Source organism: Hypanus sabinus, chromosome 9, assembly GCF_030144855.1.
Source record: "Hypanus sabinus isolate sHypSab1 chromosome 9, sHypSab1.hap1, whole genome shotgun sequence".
Lineage (NCBI taxonomy): Eukaryota > Metazoa > Chordata > Chondrichthyes > Myliobatiformes > Dasyatidae > Hypanus > Hypanus sabinus.
The window spans coordinates 41336761-41361137 of record NC_082714.1 but is presented as its reverse complement, the minus strand read 5'-3'; the positions used below and the strand labels follow the sequence as shown (position 1 = coordinate 41361137).

General features: G+C 40.8%; 1 protein-coding gene across 3 annotated transcripts; it reads right to left on the bottom strand.

Annotated features, from left to right (window-relative positions):
• Window positions 1-690: 690 nt before the first annotated feature.
• gng13b (guanine nucleotide binding protein (G protein), gamma 13b) lies at window positions 691-23789 on the bottom strand. 3 transcript variants are annotated; one of them, XM_059978660.1, is made up of 4 exons: window positions 23513-23789; window positions 18847-18893; window positions 16055-16189; window positions 691-796 (listed from the first exon to the last, which is right to left on the bottom strand). In XM_059978660.1, exons 3-4 carry the CDS (start codon window positions 16150-16152, stop codon window positions 691-693), a joined length of 204 nt encoding a protein of 67 aa, XP_059834643.1. In that variant the 5' UTR covers window positions 16153-16189; window positions 18847-18893; window positions 23513-23789. The 3 variants fall into 3 exon arrangements, with proteins under 3 accessions (XP_059834643.1, XP_059834644.1, XP_059834642.1); XM_059978661.1 differs by lacking the exon at window positions 23513-23789 and adding an exon at window positions 22535-22592; XM_059978659.1 differs by lacking the exon at window positions 18847-18893.
• Between the last annotated feature and the right edge of the window lie 588 nt (window positions 23790-24377).

Sequence of the window (24377 nt, the reverse complement as noted above, 5' to 3'; positions counted from 1 at the left end):
TAGGAGAAAGAAGGTTGCACATTCTTACACTGAGCAGAACTCTCACTTGTGCTTGAGCTCCCACAGGTCTGAAGACTAAGCAGGTGAGCCTGTCTTTCCTTTGCCACTTCCTGTGGAAGATGAGTTCCAGTCAAATGGCACTAATATCTGAGCAACTTCAGTACTGTTGTGTAAGCATGCTCAAGAGACCAATTTGGTTGGACAAGTAGTAGGTTTCAAATCTATTTTTCTACTAAAAGGAATGCTCTGCTGAATGTTACTTATTGGTACTCAGGTGTGAGTGTTTAATGTCAAGTGCCATCTGCCAGCAGCCAGTTGTAGCTCTACAATACTGAAGAACCCTGTTGGCTAGGTTGGATGACTGCTTTCGATCTCAACTTTGATTGGAACATAAAGTAGTGTTTGCTTCAGCAAACGTGGGATTCCAGCTTTGACAGACACTTAATGAAGTCTTGTTGTCATTAATTATTGCTTTATTTGTCATCTTTCTTTTACATTGCTTCTTTCTATTTGTACAAAGAAGTTGATTATCACTCATACAATGACTTTGCTTGGAATTACCATAAAATGTACAAAAAATGTAATGTATGTGTTTAAGAATTTAAAAGACTTTTCCAACAAAATTCTCCTAGAGAATCTCTTTCTTTACAAATCAATTAATTGTTTTACACAACAAGCAGTTTGGAAACGTCAAAGTATAGCACATTTGCCTTTCTCTACCCATGGGTTGTTCTTCATTAGCTCTGGGTTGAGGAATGGGTCGTTTGGAACTCCTTCTTCTATCCACTTCACAAAACTTCCGCAGGAAAATGGAATAGAAAGGAGAGGTGATTAGTTGCTGAATACATATTCATAGAACCAGTAGATCAATACAGTCAATATCAAACTAAGTTTATTTTGAAAACCTAATTCGTTCTTGCTTGCTTTGCTAGGGACATTGGAGTAATAAAATTATGTATCCACACAGGGAGAAGGCAAACAATGATTATCTTAATAATGGTAACTTGAGTATTACTTTTATCTGAATATTCATTATGATTGATGGAATTAAAAGCATAACAATATCTAGTTCCTATGTTCTCAGCTTGACCCTCAATCTCACTGCATCTTGTGCAGTTTAGCTTCCTTCTAAAATTCCATCCCTGATCTCCCTGTACATTGTGTAAGAGCCCAACTAAGGGCTTGCCTGTCTCCTTGATTATATTTTATCCCAGCCTCCAAGGGGTGATGCAAAACTTCTCCCTGTGGAAAAATACGTAACATTCCTTCTCAGTGCAGAAGTGATGTTGGAAATTATGCATCTCTCCTAATCCCTTTTATGTTGCATTAGCTTAAGCAACCCAGCACACAAGTATAGTTTTTGACAGTAGTACTCTTTATGGAACAAGACTATCAGTAGTCCTGCAGTACCAGAATCACTGTTGCTTTCTCTGCAGAATTCAAGTTCGCTGGAACGAGAACCAAACCAATATCTGTCCCATCCCTCCAGCTGCACCCCTGGCAATAAAGCTGTAGCTTTTGAATAGACCCCATCATTTACATGAATAGCGTCTGACTTTTGAAACAGGCACACTGTTCCATCCTGTTTCAGAGGCTGAGAGTATCAGACTGAGAAAAAAGTTTCAAGGATTTGCTCAGTGACTCTTTGAAGAGGGACAACAATCCCACTGAGTTCTTGGCTTCCCTGACCTCAAACTGAAGAAGCAGAAGTCAGGACAAATGTATACTGTGCAGGTTTGACATTGTGCAGGATGGCTGCTTACATAAAAACTACAAAAGTAGTAATTTACTCAATAATTATGCGGAAAACCTATTGCCTTCCTTGATAAATGCTTGTTCATATAATGTAGTCCGTTTACTCTGTTTCTGCCAACTCTCACTGTCCAACTGAGGGTAAGGGCGAGGAAAACTTATAACTGTCTTATTTCCTAGCCAAAGATAAAGTTTTGTTGAGAAGTGCATGCATGCACACTGGTGCAGCTGGAGTTTTGTTATATGTGTGTTGGCTTATGGTCTAATCATGTAGACCTTAGCACAAGAGTTTCTGCAGATGCTGGAAATCTTGAGCAACCTGCAGCACACAAAATGCTCAAGGAACCCGGTGGATCAGGCTTCATCTACGGAGGGAAATGAACAGTCAATGTGGAGGCAGAGTCTCTTCATCAGGACAGGTGAAAGGTCTCAGCCTGAAATGTCAATCATTCATTTTCAACCATCAATAATGCCTGACCTGCTTAGTTCCTCCAGCATTTTGTGTGTGTTGAATTAGTGGGAATCTAGTTGAATGACAAATCAAACAAAAAAAAGAATAAGGTCTTAATTTTCCTGTGTTTCCTTAAAACAAGGAAAATAAACATGAAGCAAATATGACCGTATCATCTATTGAAACTGCGTCCATTCAACTTTTAAATGTTAAATTTTTTGACTGGAATTGTTTTTTATGAATACAGCCCATTGCCAATGCTGAAAGAAATATTCTCAGCTTGAGAATAAACAAAGCCAATGGTTTTAATTTCTATGTGCAGAACCAGTAATTATAGATTCAGTTTGACTGATGAAGTCTTGCATAAATATGCAAGGACACAAAGCATCTTTGTGTTGGATGTTTATTCCGTTTTTCTTACTCATTTATGAGATGCAAGGCATCACTGGAGATGGCAATGAACTACCACTTTAAACTGCTACAATTCTTCTGAAGATACTCCCACATGACTATGTGGTAAAGCGTTCCAACATTCTGACTCAGCGATAATAAAAGGAGAATGATTTATTTCCATGTCCGGATAGAATATCTCTGGAGGGTGATGTTCCCATGCACTTTCTTGGTGAAGCAGAGATAGTGAGTTTAGAAGGTGCTATCACAAGAGCCAATGTAAACTTAGTTTATAACTTCTGTGCATCACAACAAAGGTCCATTGATGCTGGATAAGTATGTAAGAAATTACAAGAGTACTTCAAAGGGTTCCTTGATCCTACTTCATCATTCAAAAAGATAATGGCTAATTAGAACTTGGCCTCTCACTCCATTTTCTTGCCTCTCACTCCACCTAACCTTTGAGTCTCTCTGTGTCCAATAATATTTGAACGTATTCAATGACTCAGCCTCCTTGGCAAACTAGGATAGAGAATTCCAAAGATTCACGGCCCTTTTAAAGAGGAAATTCTGCTTCAATTTTTATTTTAAATAGATGTGCATTTATTCTAAAATTACAGAGAGCCAATCAAGTGAGCTACTTGTTCAAGTTGGTTTTGAACCATTTGGGTATTGTTTGAGATACAGTCATTTAAATGGAGGGTGCAGTAGTTCAATCTAAAGCCAGTGTATTGTGCCTAAACAAGGGAGACTACAATGGGAATAAGGGAGGAATTGGATAGGGTAAACTGGGAATGCAGGCTATGGGGTGGGACAGTTGAGGAACAGTGGAAGACATTCAAAGCGATTTTTCACAGTGCTCAACCAAAGTATATTCTAGTTAAAAGCAAGGACAGTAAGGGTAGGGAGAGGCAGCCATTGATAACTAAGGAAATAAAGGAAGGCATCAAACTAAAAGCTTGCGCATACAAAGTTGGTAAGGGTAGTGGGAAACTGGAAGACTGGGTAAACTTTGAAAAGCAACTAAGTGAGCAATAAAGATAGGGAAGGTAGATTATGAATATAAACTAACACAAAATATAAAAACGGATAGCAAAATTTTTATAATTATATAAAGCAGAAAAGGGTGGCCAAAGTAAACGTAAGTCCCTTGAAGAACGAGAGGGAATTGATATTGGATAATGATGAAATGGCTGAGGCTTTGAATGACTATTTTGTGTCAGTTTACATGGTTTTTGTCTAACATGCCGAAGAGATATGCTATATATGCATTGGGAGGTGAGTACCTCAATATAATAGCTATCATTAAAGAGGTAGTGCTGAGCAAACTTGTGGGCCTAAAGATAGAGAAGTCCTCTGGTGCTGATGGATGCATTCCAGGGTACTGAAAGAAATGGCAGAAGTTACAGTAGAGGCTTTGGTGATGATTTACCAAAATTCTCTGGACTCTGGGCAGGTCCCAGCAGATTGGAAGAAGGCAAAAGTCACGCCACTGTTCAAAAAAGGAAGTAGGCAAAAGGCAGGTAACACCTGTTAATGGGAAAATGCTTGAAGCTATTATTAAAGAAGAACTAGCAAGGCATCTGGAAAGAAATAGATCCATCAGGTAGATGCAACAAAGACAGCAAAGACAGGTCCTGTTTGACAAACTTACTGGAGTTCTTTGAGGATATAACAAGCGCAGTGGACAGTGGGGAACAGATGAACGCTACTTACTTGGATTTCCAGAAGGCATTCGATAAGGTGCCACATAAAAGACTTATCCATAAGATAAGGATGCATAGAGTTGGAGGTGATGTATTAGCATTAATAGAGAATTGGTTAACTAATAGAAAGCATAGAGTTGGGATACATGGGTGTTTCTCTGGTTGGCTATCAGTGGCGAGCTGGGCCTGCAACTCTTCACGATATACATTAACAATCTGGAAGAGGAGACTGAGTGTAGTGTATCTAAGTTTGCTAATGAAACTAAATTAAGTGGAAAAGCAAATTAAGCAGAAGTTTCAGAGAGTCTGCAGAGAGATATGAATGGGTTAAGTGAGTGGGTAATTGTCCGGCAGATGGAGTACAATGTTGGTAAATACGAGGTCATCCACTTTGGAAGGAAAAATGGAAGAGCTGATTATTATTTAAATGGTAAAAAATTGCAGCATGCTGCTGTGCAAAAGGACTTGGGAATGCTTGTGCATGAATCTCAAAAGGTTGGGTTACAGATGCAGCAGGCTATCAAGAAGGCAAATTTTCTCGAGGAGAAAAATAAACATTTGACGTTTGATACTTGACCCTGTAGGGCCTCGGCACAAAATATCAACAATTTATTTTCTTCCATGGATGCTGTCTGGCCTGCTGAGTTCCTACAGCATTGTGTGTGCATGTTGCTCACGAGTTCTAGCATCTGCAGAATCTCTTGTGTCTTTGATTTCACTGGCTGACATAACTAAGTTCTTGGTCAATGGAGCTCCTTAACCACATGATGTTGATTGTAGTGACTTCATCTTTGAAAATACATTAAACATCAAGGCTCGGTGGTTAGAATCTCTTTTAGGAAATGGGCCTGGCACTTGCAGAGCAGAAATGTCCATTTCTTTTCATCTGCCCATGGCTAGAAATTGCTCTGTCTTGCTGCCTGAAATAATACATTGCTATCACTTTCAGAGGAGCTGTGGAAGGAACACGGCTATGATCACTGATGATTGAACAAGTTTCTGATATCTGGGTGGAAGGTCACTAATGAACCAGCTGAGTCTGGTGCAGATTAGGTGGAATATGAGGATAAGAAATCTGTACATCTGTACAGGACTTTGGTACCACAAGTAGAACAGGATATTCAATCTGATTTCATTTACAGAACATTTTTCATGTCTTGGAGACAATGCAGCAAAGGCGAATAAACCCTTCTCAGGCTTCCAGCCAGGAAGAAGATGGCAGAGTTTGGCATCAAAATGTTGGTTATAATCGATAACTGTACCCATCTGGAAGCCCAAGAAGAGTTTATTCATCAAGCACTCGGTCCTTTTTCAATCCAACAAAGGTTAACGAATGAGTGATGGGTTTGTGGAATGTCCTATCAGGGATGGTGGTAGTGGTACATACATTAGGGATATTTAAGAAACTTAGGTAGGCACGTGGATGATAGAGAAGTGGATAGCTATCTAGGAGGGATTTTAGATTGGGTTAAAAGGTTGGCACAACATAGTGGGGTGATGGACCTGTACTGTTCTATCGTCCTCTCAGTACCAACAAGTTGCAAATGTTTCAGCAGTGTCTGAGTCCTCTCGCACTCCTACCCACGGTCAAATGTATCTGCAGCAGATTCGATACAAGTGAGTGGCTTGCAAGGTCATTATAAGTGCAGAATGGTGTCAAATATTATAGACAATAGACAATAGGTGCAGAAGTAGACCATTAGGCCCTTTGAGCCTGCACCGTCATTTTGAGATCATGGCTGATCAATTACTATCAATACCCGGTTCCTGCCTTGTCCCCATATCCCTTGATTCCCCTATCCATAAGATACCTATCTCGCTCCTTCTTGAAAGCATCCAGAGAATTGGTCTCCAGTACCTTCCGAGGCAGTGCATTCCACATCCCCACAACTCTCTGGGAGAAGAAGTTTTTCCTTAAATCTGTCCTAAATGACCTACCTCTTATTCTCAAACCATGCCCTCTGGTACTGGACTCTCCCAGCATCTGGAACATATTTCCTGCCTCTATCTTGTCCAATCCCTTAATAATCTTATATGTTTCAATCAGATCCCCTCTCAATCTCCTTAATTCCAGTGTGTACAAGCCCAGTCTCTCTAATCTCTCTGCATAAGACAGTCCAGACATCCCAGGAATTAACCTCGTGAATCTACGCAGTACTTCCACTACAGCCAGGACGTCCTTCCTTAACCCTGGAGACCAAAACTGTACACAATACTCCAGGTGTGGTCTCACCAGGGCTCTGTACAAATGCAAGAGGATTTCCTTGCTCTTGTACTCAATTCCCTTTGTAATAAAGGCCAACATTCCATTAGCCTTCTTCACTGCCTGCTGCACTTGCTCATTCACCTTCAGTGACTGATGAACAAGGACACCTAGATCTCTTTGTATTTCTCCCTTACCTAACTCTACACCGTTCAGATAATAATCTGCCTTCCTGTTCTTACTCCCAAAGTGGATAACCTCACACTTATTCACATTAAACGCCATCTGCCAAGTATCTGCCCACTCATCCAGCCTATCCAAGTCACCCTGGATTCTCCTAACATCCTCATCACATGTCACCCTGCCACCCAGCTTGGTATCATCAGCAAATTTGCTGATGTTATTTTCAATGCCTTCATCATTGACGTAAATTGTAAACAGTTGTGGTCCCAATACCGAGCCCTGTGGCACCCCACTAGTCACCACCTGCCATTCCGAGAAACACCCATTCACCGCTACCCTTTGCTTTCTATCTGCCAACCAGTTTTCTATCCATGTCAATGTCTTCCCCCCGATGCCCTGAGCTTTGATTTTACCCACCAATCTCCTATGTGGGACCTTATCAAATGCCTTCTGAAAATCAAGGTACACTACATCCACATGATCTCCCCCATCTAACTTCCTGGTTACATCCTCGAAAAACTCCAACAGATTAGTAAAGCATGATTTACCCTTGGTAAATCCATGCTGGCTCGGCCCAATCCTATCACTGCTATCTAGATGTGCCACTATTTCATCCTTAATAATGGACTCTAGCATCTTCCCCACCACCAATGTCAGGCTGACAGGTCAATAGTTCTCTGTTTTCTCCCTCCCTCCTTTCTTGCAAGGGTATCTCTTCCCTTAAGGACATTAGTAACTAGATGACATTTTATGGCAATCCAGTGAGTTCATAAGTTAAGGATTGGTTTCTAATTTCTCATTTATTTAATCAATTGAATTTAAACTCTCCACTTGAACTGGAAAATTCTTTCTCAAGATTTTCAGATCTGGCAGCTGGATTTCTGGTACCTGTGTCACGTTGCCTTGGTTTCCTTACTCCAAGTTGTCAGTGGTATTAATAACAATAAAACTTGCTGAATTTCTTTATTCTAGGCAGGTACTGTTAAATAGCAGAAATTCTAATGGGGAATAACACCGATAATTAGGGACTTTTACCAGCAAACCATTCCATGGAGATGTTTTAGCATTAGCTCCCGATATTTCAACCACATGAAGCCATTTGTATTTACTTTTAGATTATTGATTTCCACTGCTGGGTTTTATTAATGCATCTTCTACATTACATTATGCAATTAGTAAATCATCTTGAGACATAAAGCTCATATCACTGCATGTCTAATTTATACCATTCCTTACAAATCTGTTCAAACACTGAAAGGTCAGAGTATTTTTAAGATAATGCATCTATCAAATATTATGCTCAGTTATTTTCTGGTTGGTGGTTAAAATTTGGTTCTTGCAAATTAGTAATGCGATGTTTTATCTAGGATCCCAGGTAAATTCTCAGTGCATTGATCTATAACAGATCAAGTAGGGGCTGTGCTCAAACCTTGCTATGTGCTAATAATGCTCATTTCAAAGTAGAGACACACTGCACTTCACTTCAAGCCACCAGAGTAAAGAAACTAATTTTCTCACTTTGTACTGTCACCCATACACACCCACCAGCTCATGTTGTACTCCACTACAGAGTTCTGGATTTTAAGTGAACGTGACCAGCCACGGTATTGCTGATCCTAATGAATAAACACCACTCTAGCCGATTACAACAAACCATGAAGAATGACCACTCAGTTGAGGTAGTGAGTTAAGACCATAAGATATAGTAACAGAATTAAGCCATTTGGCCCATTGAGTCTGCTCTGACATGTCATCATGGCTGACCCAATTTTCCTCTCAGCCCCAGTCTCCTGCCTTCTCCCCATATCCCTTCATGCCCTGACTAATCAAGAATCTATCAACCTTTTTGTTAAATATATATACAGACTTGGCCTCCAAAGCTGCCTGTGGCAACAAATTCCATAGATTCACCACTCTTTGGCTAAAGAAATTCCTCCTTATCTCCTTTTAAAAAGGCTCCTGCTCTATTCTGAGGCTGTGTCCTTTGGTCTATGGCTTTCACACCATAGGAAACATCCCCTTTACATTCACTCTATCAAGGCCTTTCACCATTTGATAGGTTTCAATGAGGTCACCCCTCATTCTTCTGAATTCAGGTGAATATAGACCCAAAGTCATTGAACACTCTTGATATGACAAACTGTTCAATCCTGGAATCATTTTCGTAAACCTCCTTTGAACCTTCTCTAGTTTCAGCACATCTGTTTTAAGATGAGGGACCCAAAACTGCTCACAATACTCTCCATAAGGCCTCACCAGTGTTTTATAAAGAGGTATTAACAATTGTAAAATGGGATCAGTCAGTAGCTTTGGAAAAGAGGAAGTGAGCAAACAGTAGCTGAATAAAAGAATATCACTTCCACTGAGGTACACAGCAGCTACTTGAATATATAATAAATCAATCTGTCCATAGTGGACTACTCACTGTATCAATATTACCCCACAAACTATGTAAACTAATGATATCATTAAAAATTAATCATCCTTATCACCCTTCTGGTCGGTACATCACAATGTGCTGAGAATCGAATAGCTGAGCATTATTCATAATATGGAATGATGCCCTCAGCAATTTAATCTAGTTTTCCCCTGGAAATTTGATTTCATAGAATTTAATCTATGGTATCCAATCATAGAATCAAAAATCCAATTGCCTTATTGGATAACTTAAATCGGTAAGATGTATCTTTGATCCAACATTAGTGCAAAATAGTCTTCTTGATGTAGTTTGATTTCCAAGCTCAATGAGCATGAAAAATACATTTTAAAAGGAAGTGTTTTAGTCCATTCACTCCTCCCCTTACAATTTATATTTTTATAATCATTGAGAGAATTTCAGAGCTGATGAAAGTTTTCTGGTTCATTTATTCCTGAGATGTAGATGCTATTAGAAGGAACAGCACCTATAAAGTATCCCTGACTGCTTCTGAGACCACCTGCTTGAACTACTTCAGTTCACGTGTGAAAGTACTCCTGCTATGCTGTTAGTTGCAATGCTACAAGATTCTTAACTAGAAACAGTGAAGAGATGGCACTGTTAAGTCAAGGACAGGATGGTGTGTAACTTGAATTATAAACTCACACTCTAAAATTGCTAAAAGTACATCAATTGTTTCTGCTTGAAATGTCCTAACCTCACGGTCAACATCTGTATTTCACCAGGTTTGAAAGTCAGAATATTTACTCACACGAAGTTCCCTAGCAATCCTCTAAATTTACCCATAAATGTTTAATGACCGCTCATGAAGGGTGTGGACCCAATACATCAGCTGTTTATAGACACTGCCAGACTCGCTAAGTCCCTCCAACTTATTGCGTTGCTCCAGATTCCATAATCTGCAATTTCTGGAGTCCAACTTCACACAGATTCCTAAATAATTTCTTTAGCCAGAGGATAATGAATCTGTGGAATTCATTGTCATAGACAGTTGTGGAAGCCAAGTCATTGGTAATATTTAAAGCAGATGTTGATAGGTTCTTGATTAGTAAGGGTGTCAAAGTTTATGGAGAGAAGTCAGAAAAACGAGGTTGAGAGGGGTAATAAATCAGCCATAATGGAATGGCTGCCCCAATGTCTTATGGCTTATAAACCTGAAACCCGATACTTCACAAAGATGAGAAAATCTGCAGATGCTGGAAATTCAAGCAACACACACAAAATGCTGGAAGAACTCAGCAGGCCAGGCAGCATCTACGGCTAAGGGTAAAAAAATCAGCATTTTGGGCTGAGACCCTTCATCGGGACACTGATGAAGGGTCTTGGCCTAAAACGTCGACTGGTTACTCTTTTCCATAGATGTTGCCTGGGCTGCTCCGTTCCTCCAGGGTTTTGTGTGTGTTTCCCAATTCATCCAGATTAAAGAACCCATCTGCTCACATTGTACTCCACCAAAATGCCACCCTGCAGAGTTATGGATTTGCTAGAAACTTTGGAGAGGGGTTAAGCCAATCTGACAGAGGGAAGGGCAGGTTGTGTTGAGGAAGCTGGGAGGCTGCAGAGGGACTTAGACAGATTAGGAAAATGGGCAAGGAAGCAGGAGATGTAATAAAATGTCAGGAAGTGCATGGTCATGAGCTTTAGTGGAAAGAATAAAAACAGACTATTTTCTAAACGGGGAGAAAATTCAAAAATACGATGTGCAAAGGGACTTGGAATTCCTCGTGCAGGATTCCCTAAAGGTTAACTTGCAGGTTATATTAGTGGTGAGGAAGGCAAATGCAATTTTCATATTCATTTGAGAGGACTAGAATATAAAACAAAAATGTAATGCTGAGGCTTTGTAAGGCACTGCTGAGGCCTCACTGGGAGTATTGTGAGCAATTTTGTGTCCCTTAGCTAAGGAAGGATGTACTGACATTGGAGAGGGTTCAAGGGAGGTTCACTAAAATGATTCTGGGAATAAAAAGCTTATCATAGGAGGAGGGTTTGATGGCTTTGGGTCTATACATATTGAAATGCAGAAGAATGAAGAGGGGATCTCATTGAAACCCATCAAATATTGAAAGGCTTAGATAGAGTGGATGTGGAGAGGATGTTTCCTATGGTGGAGGAGTCTAGGACCAGTGGGCACAACCTCAGAATAGAATGGAGGTGAAGAGGAATTCCTTTAGCTAGAGAGTGCTGAATCTGTGGAATTCATTGTCACAGACGACTGTGGGAGCCAGGTCATTGGGTGTATTTAAAGCAGAGACTGATAGATTCTTGATAAGGCAAGGTATGAAAAGTTATGGGGAGAAGGCAGGAGAATAGGGTTGAGAAGGAAGTGGATCAGCCATGATCAAATGGCGGAGCAGACTTTATGGGTTGAATGGCCTCATTCTGCTCCTATGTCTTATGTCTTAAGGTTTTGTCAGAAAGCACTCAGGATTATACAGTATTTTTCATGTGGTTGCACTGCCTATCTGCCTATTATGACGAGACAACACTACAAGGTATAAAAGGGCCGATGGACATAAAGAAATAAAACAATATAGATTTCTAAATTTCTTTTGAGGATTCGTTTCAAATATTAATTGTCCCTTCCTCAGAGAAGCTCCTGTAGATCTGCTTTCCTGCTGTTAAACAGGACTAAATTAATTTTTTTTAAAAGAAGCTCTAAAGATGATCACAAAATTAAGTATTCATTTGTTTAATTCTGTTTGAACGGTAAACGTGGCTCCAACCTGCCAGGGAGCCCTGTGGCCTGCCTTGTGTATTACCAGAATCATCTTTAACATCATCCATGTGGTAGATGGCAGTTCAGTTTAAAGGCTAACATCAAAGGCATCACCCTGAACTATGAAAAGCTCCCTCAGAAGTGTTGTCCTATAACCATCCCTTACTCAAACATATGGGGGGACATGTGGCATGTTGGCACCTTTTATCAGTAGCTCTTTGTGACTTGATCGCATTGCTCCACCAGCCTACTTGGTTGCAGTGATAACTGCAGGGTGATATCGAAGCTCAGTCCTGTATCTGATCTGGTTATTGTGCATTGAATTGACAACTAGAGAGTTTGCATCCCTAACCCACCCTCATACTTAAAAAGCACCATTGATCACAGTTCAGAAACAGGTTACATGCCTCCATGCTTTTATCATCAATTCGCATCACACGGGAAAATGAGTGGAAAAAAAATTAAATTCAAAGGCCACTTCATCTCCTGTGGCATTAGACCATAAGACGCAGAAACAAAATCAGGCCATTTGGCCCATTGAGTTCACTCTGCCATTTCATCATGGCTGATCTATTTCCCTCTCATCCCATTCTCCTGCCTTCACCCTGTAACCTTTCACACCCCGACTAATCAAAGATCTATCAAACTCTGCTTTAAATACACCGAATGACTTGACCTCCACAGCTGCCTGTGGCAACGAATACCTCAGATTCACTACCAGCTGCTTGAATAAATTCCTCATCTCCATTCTAAATAAATGCCCCTCTATTCTGAGGCTGTACCCTCTGGTCCTAGATTCCCCACCATAGGAAACGCCATATCCTCTCCATATCCACTCTACCAAGGCCTTTCAATGTTTGATAGGTGTAAGTGAGATTCCACCACCCCTCCCCCATTCTGATAAACTACAGCGAGTACAGGCCCAGAGTCATCAAATGTTCGTCGCCTTTCACTCCCGGAATCATTTTTATGATCCTTTGAATCCTCTCCAATGTCAGCACATTCTTTCTTAGTTAAAAGGACCAAAATTGCTCAGAATACTCCGTGTGCCTTATAAAGTCACAATATTATATCCTTGTTTTTACCTATATTCTAGTCTTCTTGAAATGAATGTTTACATTGCATTTGCCTTCCTCACCACTGACACAATCTGCAAGTTAACCATTAGGGAATTCTGCACAAGGATTCCCAAGTCCCGTTGCACCTTGGATTTTTGAATTTTAACCCTGCTTAGAAAATAGTCCATGCTTTTATTTCTTCTACCAACGTGCATGGCCATACACTTTCTGACACAGTATTCCATCTGCTACTTCTTTGCCCATTCTCCTAATCTGACCCAAGTCCTTCTGCAGCCTTCTAGCTTTCTCAACATTACCTTGCCCCTTCACCTATCTTCATATCGTCCACAAACTTGGCCACAAAGCCATCAATTCCATCATCCAAATCATTGGCATACAACATAAAAAGAAGCAGTTTCAAAACTGACCCCTGCAGAACACCACTAGTCAGTGACAGTCCATCAGAAAAATCACCCTTTACTCTCACTCTTTGCCTCCTGTCAATCTTTCCTGCAATCCCATGGGTTCTAATTGTGGTATGGCACCTTGTCAAAGGCCCTTTGAAAATCCAAATACGCAACATCCACTGATTCTCCTTTGTCTATCCGTGTTATTTCTTCAAAGAATTCCAACAGATTTGTCAGGCAAGGTGTTCCCGTAAAGGAAACCATGCTGACTTTGGCCTATTTTACCATCTGCCTTCAAGTACCCTAAAACTTCATCCTTAACTATCGGCGCCAACATCTTCCCAATCACTGAGGTTGGGCTAACGAGCCTATGATTTCCTTTCTTCTGCCTCCCTCCCTTCTTGAAGAGTGGAGTGGCATTTGTATTTTTCCAGTCCTCTAGAACCATGCCAGAATCTACTAATTCTTGAAAGATCATTACAAATGCCTCAATCTTTTCAGCTACAAGCTAGACATAACAATCCTGTACAGAAGATGCAGTCTGGAGTGGACTTTTGATTAATAACTTTGTTCAGTCTTTGAGATAGCATGTACTAGATAATCTCTCTTTTCAAGTTATTCAGTAACAAACCAGAAAACTCAAACAGATGGAAACTTTTTATATTGATGTTTCATATTTGGAGGAGGTTAAAATGTACGAGCTAGACTAGGCTACGTAGCCCCCATTTACTTGTCTCGGTACCATATCCCATTATACCCTTGGTCCACAAAAGCTTGCCAATCTCAGATTTAATATAACAAATTGAACCAACTAGTTATTGTGGGAAAGAGTTTCTTATATCTATTATTCCTTGAATAAAGGTGAGTCTCTTAGCTTCTTCTGTGAACACCAACATCAGTACTCCTCCTGACTGTTACTGGGTTTCAGGTTTGACATTAGTGAATTGAACACAAAAGATTCTAACACTCCACTGTAGGCTCAAAGGAGTTAATCCTTGTGCTTGTCATTAACTCCACAGAAATGGGTTATCTAGTCATTATCATGTTGTAGTTACTGAGTGTTTTCTCTTTGTAAATAAGGAATTATTTTTCTTTTATTACTATACTGACTGCATTTCTAAAGTGCATCATTAGCTAAAAGTATTTTTAGAATGTCCTAAAAAGGATATGAAGAACACAATGTAAATACAAGTTTTTCTTTTCATAATGGTTCAGCTCTGATTTTAAGATTATATCTATATATCCAAAACCTTTATGAATGGATAAGTTTTCTCTGTATTTGGAAATTCATCAAAATCCTTGAACATAGTCAAAACACCCTTTAAATTTTCTACTTTCCAGCAAATATACTACCTTGTTTATATAACAATAAATTAAAATTGTTCAAAGATTCTTCAGAATGATAAAATGGAAATGTGATAATGGAGCTAATTTTGCTTCACTTTGGTCTCACTTCAACAGTGCAACACTAGATTCTACATTAAAAGATAGCACTTAATAAGGCATGAGCTAAGCACTGAAGTCGAGCTGTATTTGCAAAGGGCAAATTATTCCAAACTGATTTAATTCAATGCTTTGTGAAAGTTAGCAAGTATATAATCAGGAGAAAGGAAGTGAGCCTAGCTTTCAAAAAGGTGCCATTTCTATTTTTAGTAATTAGGTGGGAAATTAACGGCCAGGACAGGGGGCAAATGAAAAAAAATTGGAAGCTTGCAGAGTGCATATAACAAGTTTGATGCGGAAATTGTGGATTTTCACACAAAATGAAAGATAGAAAGATGCAGAAACTTAAAGGGAGTAATTTTTGACCTTGTTATGATGTAAAACAGCCTACTTATAATTTTCTGCATAGAGATAAGCTTTTCAAGTTCATTTATCGGTGTTGAAGCTACACGAGTTGCCTCCGCATCTACTTCATCTAATCTTATTAATACAACCTCCTATTCTTTTCTTCCTTAGAATGGCTGCATTTAAGCAGAACTTGGATAAATACTAAGCAGTTAATCCTTGTAGTTACAAGCTCCATGTTCTTCTCACCCTCATGTGAAAGAGATGTTCCTCAATTTCTTACTTTTTTTTTGGTCACTACCTTATTTTGGTACTGTTGACTTGGGCTTCCCCAGGTGCAGATACGAGGGGTGATGGTTAAGTTCATGGCCTAAGGTAGAATGAGTCAATTTTAGAAAACCTAGCACATTTATTTTTCAACATATTCCCCTCCTACATTTACACTTAGTCCAGCGGTCATGGAGCATACGGATCCTGGACCTCCAGGAAGTGTTTACAGATGAGGGATTGATAAGTTCGTGGCCTAACGTAGAAGGAGATGAGTTATACAGCTCGCGTTACATGCACATGCAGTTCAACTCTGAATTATGCAGAAAGTCTGAAGTTAATAACTCATCTCCTTCTACCTTAGGCCACAAACTTAACAATCACCCCTGATGAGTTACTAACTTCAAACTTTCTGCATAATCACTCAAAGAGTTGAACTGCATGTGCATGTAACGAGAGCTGAATAACTCTTCTCCGTCTACCTTAGGCCACAAACTTATCAATCACCCCTCATATCTTCTGTATGTCTATCCTATTAAACCGCTTTAGAATTGTGGATTTATTTTTTACAAATTGGTGGATTTTTGGGCAAGCAAAGAACCACATTTTAAAAGGCTCTCAGTTTTTGCCTCATATCTGAGAGTGATTGATTTTCATCTTAAACACGACTTTAATACAGGTCTTGAAGCTTACTCAGGGATTGTTTTGGAAGACATTTCCCTCTTGTAGGACAACTGATACTTCAGGCTATCCACTTCTTTCTTGAACTGTGGAACATCCCAATCTTCCATGGTGAAGGATTATTTTAACTGTCTTCTGGGGAAAAATCTGAAATAATTTTAAAAAAAGAAACTTCAATTTTAAAAAGCACATCTTTACAGCCAAATGAAGAAACGTTACCTCAACATATGCTGCTCTTTCACGATTCAAGAAGTTTTCTGAGACAGTCTCAAGTCTGAATGAAATAAGGATTTTATTCAACCATGATCAGTGGTGAGACCATTCAATCTGGGGTTGAATAGCCTATTACCTACCGTTACTTATCCAGAAGCAATAAATATACCATTGAACTTATCACAAATAAATGCAGAAAGTGATTTCACAAATAGAAAGTGGTAGCATTGCATAGCATCTGCAAATAGAAAGGCGGGTGAGATAGACTTGTTTTGCTGTCTTCTCATTACTGCAACTACGAAGAAGGTACAGGAGCCTCATGCCACCAGGTTGAGGAACAGTTATTACCCCTCAATCATCAGACTCTTGAACCCGAGGGGATACCTTCACTCAACATCATTGAAATGTTCCCTGAACCTGCAGCCTCATTTTCAAGGACTCTCATGTTCTCAATATTTATTGCTTATTTATTATTATTATTTCTTTCTTTTTGTATTTGCGCAATTTGTTATCTTTTGCACACCGGTTAAGAACCCAAGTTGGTACGGTCTTGCATTGATTCTAGTATGGAATTATAGAGTATATCTACAAGGAAGTGAATCTCAGGGTGACCTATATGTACTTTGATAATAAATTTGCTTTGAACTTTGATGGAACTCCAGTGCACTCAGATAAATGTTCTTTGTTTTTTCGACCAGTGAACATTAACTAACAATACTTCCATGTCCTCCTGATTTTCAAATCAATGATCCACACCACAGAGACTACATTGTGGCCCGGTATTGTGTTGCAGTCTGACTCATCAAAGCAAGTTCTTATGCTTGAGCTTACCGTGCCATGGGAAGAACGCATGGAGGAGGCCTACGCGTGGAAAAGAGCCAGGTATGAGGATCTGAAGAACAACTGCCAAAGAAGAGGCTGGAGAGCAAAGTGTTGGCCCGTGGAGGTCGGGTGTCATGGCTTTGCAGGCCGGTTGCTCTGCAAAGTATACACTGCACTTGGAATCACGGGAGATTGAAGAAGGAGAGCCATTTCTACCACCACAGATGCAGCAGAGGAAGTGTCAAGATGGCTCTGGATAAAGAGGGCAGATCTGTGGGTTGCTGCTAGGGCACAGGCCAAGGTCTGATCAACCCTGGACGGGTTGCCTGGGCGAGGATGTATGCTGTTGAAAGACCCAGAACACCTGATGACCCCAGGTAACGTCACTGATGATGTGCCCTAGCTTAGCATCATGCAGATGTTTCTATAAGAAGAAGAGAAGAACCATGCCCTCCTGATTTTCAAATCAATGATCCATTTCTAATATATAGTTACAGTCAAAATCAGATGTATTATCACTAACATACTGTATGTCTTAAAATTTGTTTTGTGGTAGCAATACAGAGCAATACATAAGGTACAATAAGAAATATATTTTAAAAATAAATGTTCAAAATAATGAGGCAGTGTCATGGGTTCATGGACCATTCAGATATCTGACGGTGGAGTGGAAGAAGCTGTTCATAGGATATTGAATGCACATTCTTAGAGTCCTAGATCACCTTCTATGAGAACCGTTCATGTCCTGGCTGTGGTGGTGGGGCGTGGGGCGTCCCTAATGGTGGGTTCTTGAGGCACCATCTTTTTTGAAGGTGTACTCATTGGTGGAGAGGCTAGAGCCCACAACGGAACTGGCCGAGGATAGTAGCTTTCTTGGATCCTGTGCATTGCAGCCTCCACCCCAGACGATGATGCAACCAGTCAGAATGTTCTCCACGATACATCTGTAGAAATTTACTAGAGTCCTTGTCTTTGCTTGACAATGACATTATACAAAACGGAGCAACCAACTTGAACTTATCGCAGTTTTTGGAATTTTGCTGTGTTAAGAACTAACAACCTGTTGGTTGATGGCTGAGCACCATTCATTGCAACAGGGAGAATGCCAAAACATTGTCATTTTCTGTTCTTACCAGAGACCGGCAGAGCATTGATCTGACATTTCATTTGCACTTGGCAATTCAGCTTTGTGAATGAGCATAAAATGTGACCTGACCATGAAGTGTTAAGGCTCAGATAGTTCCCATGTGTTCTTCTGACTCCTGTGTGTCTGCCTTCAGTCTCGGAGAATTATTTATTAATATTTAAACTGAGGCATGAGTAAAATGTGACCAGCCTCTTCCAACATTAAAATCAATCAGTCAGAAGAACAGTCGCGCAGTCAAACCTTTTATATCAATTGTCATTTTGTGCCTGACTTGAGACAGGGAAAGAGTGACCACCATGAACAAACTGAGGTATGAAGGGTAAAAGGGAACCAAAGGTCGTGTTATGGAGTCAGTAGAGAATGAATCAGTAAGGGTCACAATTTTCACTGTTGTCTCTATTCTGGTCATTGCTTATCGGAATGTGGTGAGCTCTATACTTTCTTCCCTACTTAAAATGGCTAATTCGAAATATGAGCAAGCTCCGGTCTGACAAACTGAAATATTTCAGGGGTCTGCTGACAAGAAGTGGTCAGTATAGAACTGAGTACAGAACACTATGCTAACAAGTTTTGATTTGATGTAGAAAGTATCCTGGCAAAGAGACCTTTAAGAAATACTCACCCTGTACTTGTTACAGAGAGTTCTTGCATTAGTCTCTAGGACTGAACCTAAAAAAAAAGATGCGCTAATGAATTTATTTTGTAGTATTCAAGTGTAACCCTCTCGCCAGGACTCGTTGGTTAACTCTGCTAACACTTCAAGACCACTTTTCTTAAACAATATACATCTAGGATCAGTATGATTTGGGGTTCAACCAAACAGGAACATTGTGATGTTCCGATTAAGGAAACCTTGATCTGAGCGACTGCTGTGTGAATACTGCTCCATGCAAAGTTTCTATTTGCCAGAAAGTTAACAGATTATAAAGAAATATATTTACCAAATTTCTACTTACAGAGAAAAAAAGAAAAAAATATAAGGGTTCATTGCAGTTAAACCAGTCCAATGTGCACATAAACATTGGAGCTCATCTCTGGAGTAGTCAGGGTATATCGTATGCGTAGCTCATGGACTGTGTTGAAAGCTCCCACCACAGCCTGAACTTCCCTTGAAGACCATCTCAAACGAACTGGATCTCTGGAGTATTGGCCCTTCCTCCTTGGAGCCACTCATCCACACAAGCACTTCTTACAATGAAGACTCCCCTTAAATCATCTTTTGCAGCATCTTCTCTTGTGCCCTGCTTTGCAGCTCCCACCAAAAAAAAACCCAAAACAGATTACTGTCCTTCAGAAATCTGCTCCTGTCCAGCACTCTCCAATGTTCACTGGGCAGAAAGTTACAACACATACCAAGACAACCCCGAATGGCTGACATCGCATTCCTAAGTTGGACAACATACTCCTTATCTTTAACCGAATCCAAAACACTTGCTAGCGGGAAAAACTGCTTTTACAGAAAACTGCTAAAGTAAAAATACCTCACAGCATAGCATTACACATGCAAATGATAATTGGATGTTCTCTGAATCCTGACATACCAAGAGCAACAACAATAACTTGTATTTCTGGAGAACTACTGTAGATACTTCATAATGTTATTGAACATAATTTTTGATTCTGTGCTACAAAATGTGATATATCCCAATGAGTAAAAGCTTAGTCATAGAGGTACATTATGTATTAAGGAGCATCTTAAATATGGAATAGTAGGGAGGCAGAGCACTTTAACGAGGGATTTCCAGAGCTGATGACTCAAAGTCATGACCACCTGTAGTGCAGATGTAGAGACTGGAGGTACACAACAAACCAGAACTCTTTAAACAAACGGATTTCAAAGGTTTGTCGTGATGGCAGAAATTATTAAAGAAATGAGGCGAAAGGCTAGGGAAATTTTTGAAAACAAAGATAAGAATTTTAAATTACTATTTAAAGCCATATTAGAAAGGTTATTCAAAACATCTGTGAATTTACCAGCACCAATTATTCTGAAATGCTTTATAAAGATTGACTTACACTGCCTCTTGTAGTTTTTTTTTAAAATAGAAATAAAGCTAAGCCAATAACCAAGCCAAACAAAATATCAGGGCTGTGTTGGTTAAGAGAAGGTTTGCCGATTGGACCATATCAAAACCATATATAACCATATATTTTGCTATCTTAAGAATATATTTACCTCTTTCCTAGATTACCAGTCCTCCAGGATTATCCCCAAGTTATTCTTCTGGGCCCCTCTTTGCACAGGAGAAAAGTAGTTTCAAAAATCCTCTGATTTTTTGAATCATTTAAGTTATGGAACATTAAAGATGGAATAAATAGCTATTTAACAGTCATTAAAGCTGGTAATCTTTCCATTCCCTGCTTTGGTTCCCTTACTCCTTTTTCCCCACAGCTACCTATTGTCTCCCTCTGGTGCCCTTCCTCTTTCCCTTTCTCCCTCAGTCCAATCTTCTCTCCTTCTTCAGCCTTTTAACTTTTCCACCTATCACCTTCTAGCTTTTCATTTCAACCCGCTCCCCTCTCCCAACTACCTACCTTGCCCCTCACCGAGCTTCATCTATCACCTTCCATCTTGTACTCCTTCCCCTGGTCCCATGTTCTTATTCTGGCTGCTTCCTGCTTCATCTTAAGTTCCAATGAAGAGTCTCAGTCTGAAATGTTGATTCCTTATTCCTCCATAGATGCCGCCTGACCTGCTGAGTTCTATTGTATCCAGTACTTCTGATGCGACTTCCTCTACATTGGTGAGAACCAGTGCAGATTGTGGGCCACTTACTTGAGCACCTTTACTCCATCTGCAAAAAGCAGGATTTCCTACAGGACAACGATTTTACTTCCAATCCCTATTCCCATCCTGACATGTCGGTCTGTAGCCTCCCCTTCTGTCACCATGACGCCACTCTTAAGACTGGAGGAGCAACACCTCATATTCTGTCTAGGTAGCCTCCAACCCGATGGCAAGAACATCGATTTCTCCAACTTCCATTAATTTTTCCCCTCTCCTTTCCCTCTTCTTCAATTCCCCACTCTGGCCCTCCTCTTACCCCTCCTCACTTGCCTATCACCTCCCCCAGTGCCCCTCCTCCTTTCCTTTCTCCCATGGTCCACTCTCCTCTCCTATAAGATTCCTTCTTCTTCATCCCTATACCTTTCCCTCCAGTCACTCCTAGCTTCTTGCTTCATTCCCCCCCCCCCCCATCAACCTGGCTTCACCTATTACCTTCCAGCTTGTACTCTTTCCCCTCCGCCACCTTCTTATTCTGGCATCTTCCCCCTTCCTTTCTTGCCCCTGATGAACGGTCTCAGCCCAAAATATTGACAGTTTATTCCTCTCCATAGATGCCACCTGACCTGCTGAGTTCCTCCTGCATTGTGTTTGTTACTCTGGACTTAGTGTCTACAGAATCTTTTGTGTTTATGATCTGCATAATATCTTGTGTTTTTAATCAAGAGATGACATCTTAAATTGCAGTGGAAGATGATGCCATGTGAGGGGACGGGGATTATACCTTTGGACAAATAGGAATTTGTGGATAAAGAGGTTGAAGGCAGAAAGCCTTCAGGTGGAACCTCCAACCACAACTCTCCCAAAATACAGAGGGCAAGAATGGACATTTCTGACCAGTAACTTTCCTCAGAATTGTTCCAATTCTCCAGTGTGTCCAATCTGGTTAAGCTGACTATAACTGAGAATTCGGAACAGCCATGGTTTCTCTGGGGAGGATGTTGTCTTTCTCACCCGATCCTTCATTAGGCTGGTCAGTGGTAGAGAACATATCAGAGGCTTTGTACATGGACCAATATCATCCTTATTGGGTTGGTGGAAGGCTAGACTGGGGAAGTTTTCCGGGTATATCAAACCTTGGGGAATTAACAGACAGCTTGGTTTATTTCTTTTCCGTCAGCTACAGGAACTAAAACAGGAAGTCGCTGATAATCTGATGGGATACAGTTTCTGAAGGGAAACGATTAGATTTGGATATCTCACTGACATGCCGGACAGTGCCGGAACCTGCTTTCCAATCATTCTCGTACTTTGGAGCTAGCAGAGCAGTATTTACACACAGAGAAACATTCATTAACAATAAACAACGTCGGCCCATCGAATCCACCGCTCTCATTCCTCTTCAACTGGATATGTTATTCCCGCAACGTCGGCTCGCGGCTGCAACTGCAGCTCAGCCGGACAAGCATCATCGCCAGGCGCTACAGCCCGACAGCAGGCGTCCGCATCCTTTCAATGGACTAAACCCGACTGACCTTTCCCGGTGGTCCCCCCCCCCGGCTTAAACGTCCATTCAGAAACCCACCTATATATTTTAGCTCGGGGCAGACAGCGCAGTTTAATCTTCCCTTCCACGTTCCTCGCAATGACGTAGTGAAAATTACTAAACAAAGAAATGGACAACGTGTAACATCAACTGATTTTGCCAATCCCTTGTATCAACTCGCGCTTACCAGTTAACTGGTGGTCAGGTTTGGGGAGTGCCCGATGGTTCACAAGCACAAAACACGCAGTGTCTAATTTTAATATATATATATATATCGACATAGACGGACAATTTCAGGCTGTGCTTGTTTGGGGGAAAGGGAAGCAGGGTAATTCACATCCAGACAGGAGAACATTTTAGATACAAAATGAACGTGTCCACTGTTCATAAAGATGGTCATCTTCTTTGTAATTTAGTAATGTTATGGAGCGCAGGATTTTTTCCTCAGCGTTCAGTCCGATCAATCGCTTTAAACTCCTGCAAGGTTGAAATTGGCTGTCTTTCGTTTGGAGAATGTTGTCACCATCTCTGGTGAAGAGCTACCGCAGTAGGAAAAAAAATGCAGAATCCGTACGTCCGTCCAACCACAAACCTCTCCGTCTCTATTTTCTTCCCTCCTTAAACTAAAGTAATGTTTTAAATCTCATTAATCCGCGGGTCGCGGCCCGAACACAGCGCGGGAGGAAGTGGATTCTCATCTCTCGCCTTTATTTAAATAAGATACCCAGTAACGGCGGTTCGAAGTGATGGAGCACCTGCCGGTGTGTCATTAGGGAACTGAGCTGGGAGCCGAGTGGTCATCTGACTAATTTAGGCTGGGGTATGAATATAGATCAGGTCGTCCGCTGCCCCATGCCCAGCATTGTAACATCTACATAAATCCCATCTTAAAGCCGGAGACAAAAGTGGAATATGGTGAGGTTAAAATTCAGATTCCACAATATTTAATTGCAACATTTAAGTTGACAAGACCGGCCTTTTCTCTCCCGTCCACTTAAGCTGAAAACGTTCACTCACCTCAGTCTCAAGGCACTTTCAGAAACCAGCGCAAAGCCCTGCTTCCGCCAGCCGCTCCTCGATAGCAGCAGGGAGGTTCGAGCAGGATATATACAGATGTTGTCCTCTCCTTTCTGGAAATGCAAATCCTTGGTGTAATCTATTAATGTAACTGCCAATCCATTCAGAATGTGGAGCTGGTGCCCTTTGGAGAGGATTTGCACAGCTGAGCTCTCCCGCCTGCCCGCTTTCCAACTGCCGCCCTGTGTAATAGTTGAACTGGAAAGGAAAGAGCAGCTTCCTGCTATCTCATTAGAGGCTGTGCTGAGAGTGTGGGATGAATTGTCGTTCCTGGTACCATAGCTACCTCCACTTGGCAGCATCCGCTGATTTAATTATGTCCCTGCGGACTGTGCCGGGGTTTAGCAGTTACAGAACTGCCGAATAAATAGTGACAAAAGTGCCAATTACCACAATGAACAAAGTTGGACTAATTTCCTTGTGATTATTTCCTTTAGCGCCTGACTGCAAGGTTAAATTGCTGAATTAATGGGAGGTTCGTTAGTCTCAAGACTGTTTCTAAGCTCGCCGTTGTTTTATTTTTCAGCGGACTTCAGTGCCCGCGCTGCCGGTACTGAATTGGCCAGTTTTCACACAGCTTGTCTGTTAGTGTCCGTTGTTTGTACAAACACAGCCGTTACACTATTGCAGCCATTGTGTGTATTCGTGTAGTGCCTTTAATGCAGTGGCTCGCACTACCAAAACTATCGAACAACTCGTCCCCATGTTCTCGGTGAATATTAGGATAAACCAGGGGTCCCCAATTTTCTTTATGCCAGGGACCAATGCCGTTAAGAAAGGGGTCCGTAGGCACCAGGTTGGGAAC

What these genes read in the sequence shown, in the direction of transcription:
- gng13b (XM_059978660.1), bottom strand. Translation starts at nt 16,152, where the DNA reads ATGGAAGATTGGGATGTTCCACAGTTCAAGAAAGAAGTGGATAGCCTG. An exon ending in TCTTCCAAAACAATCCCTGA is followed by an intron (nt 797 to 16,054) that starts GTAAGCTTCAAG and finishes TTCCTGCGGAAG; the next exon opens with TTTTGTGAAGTGGATAGAAG.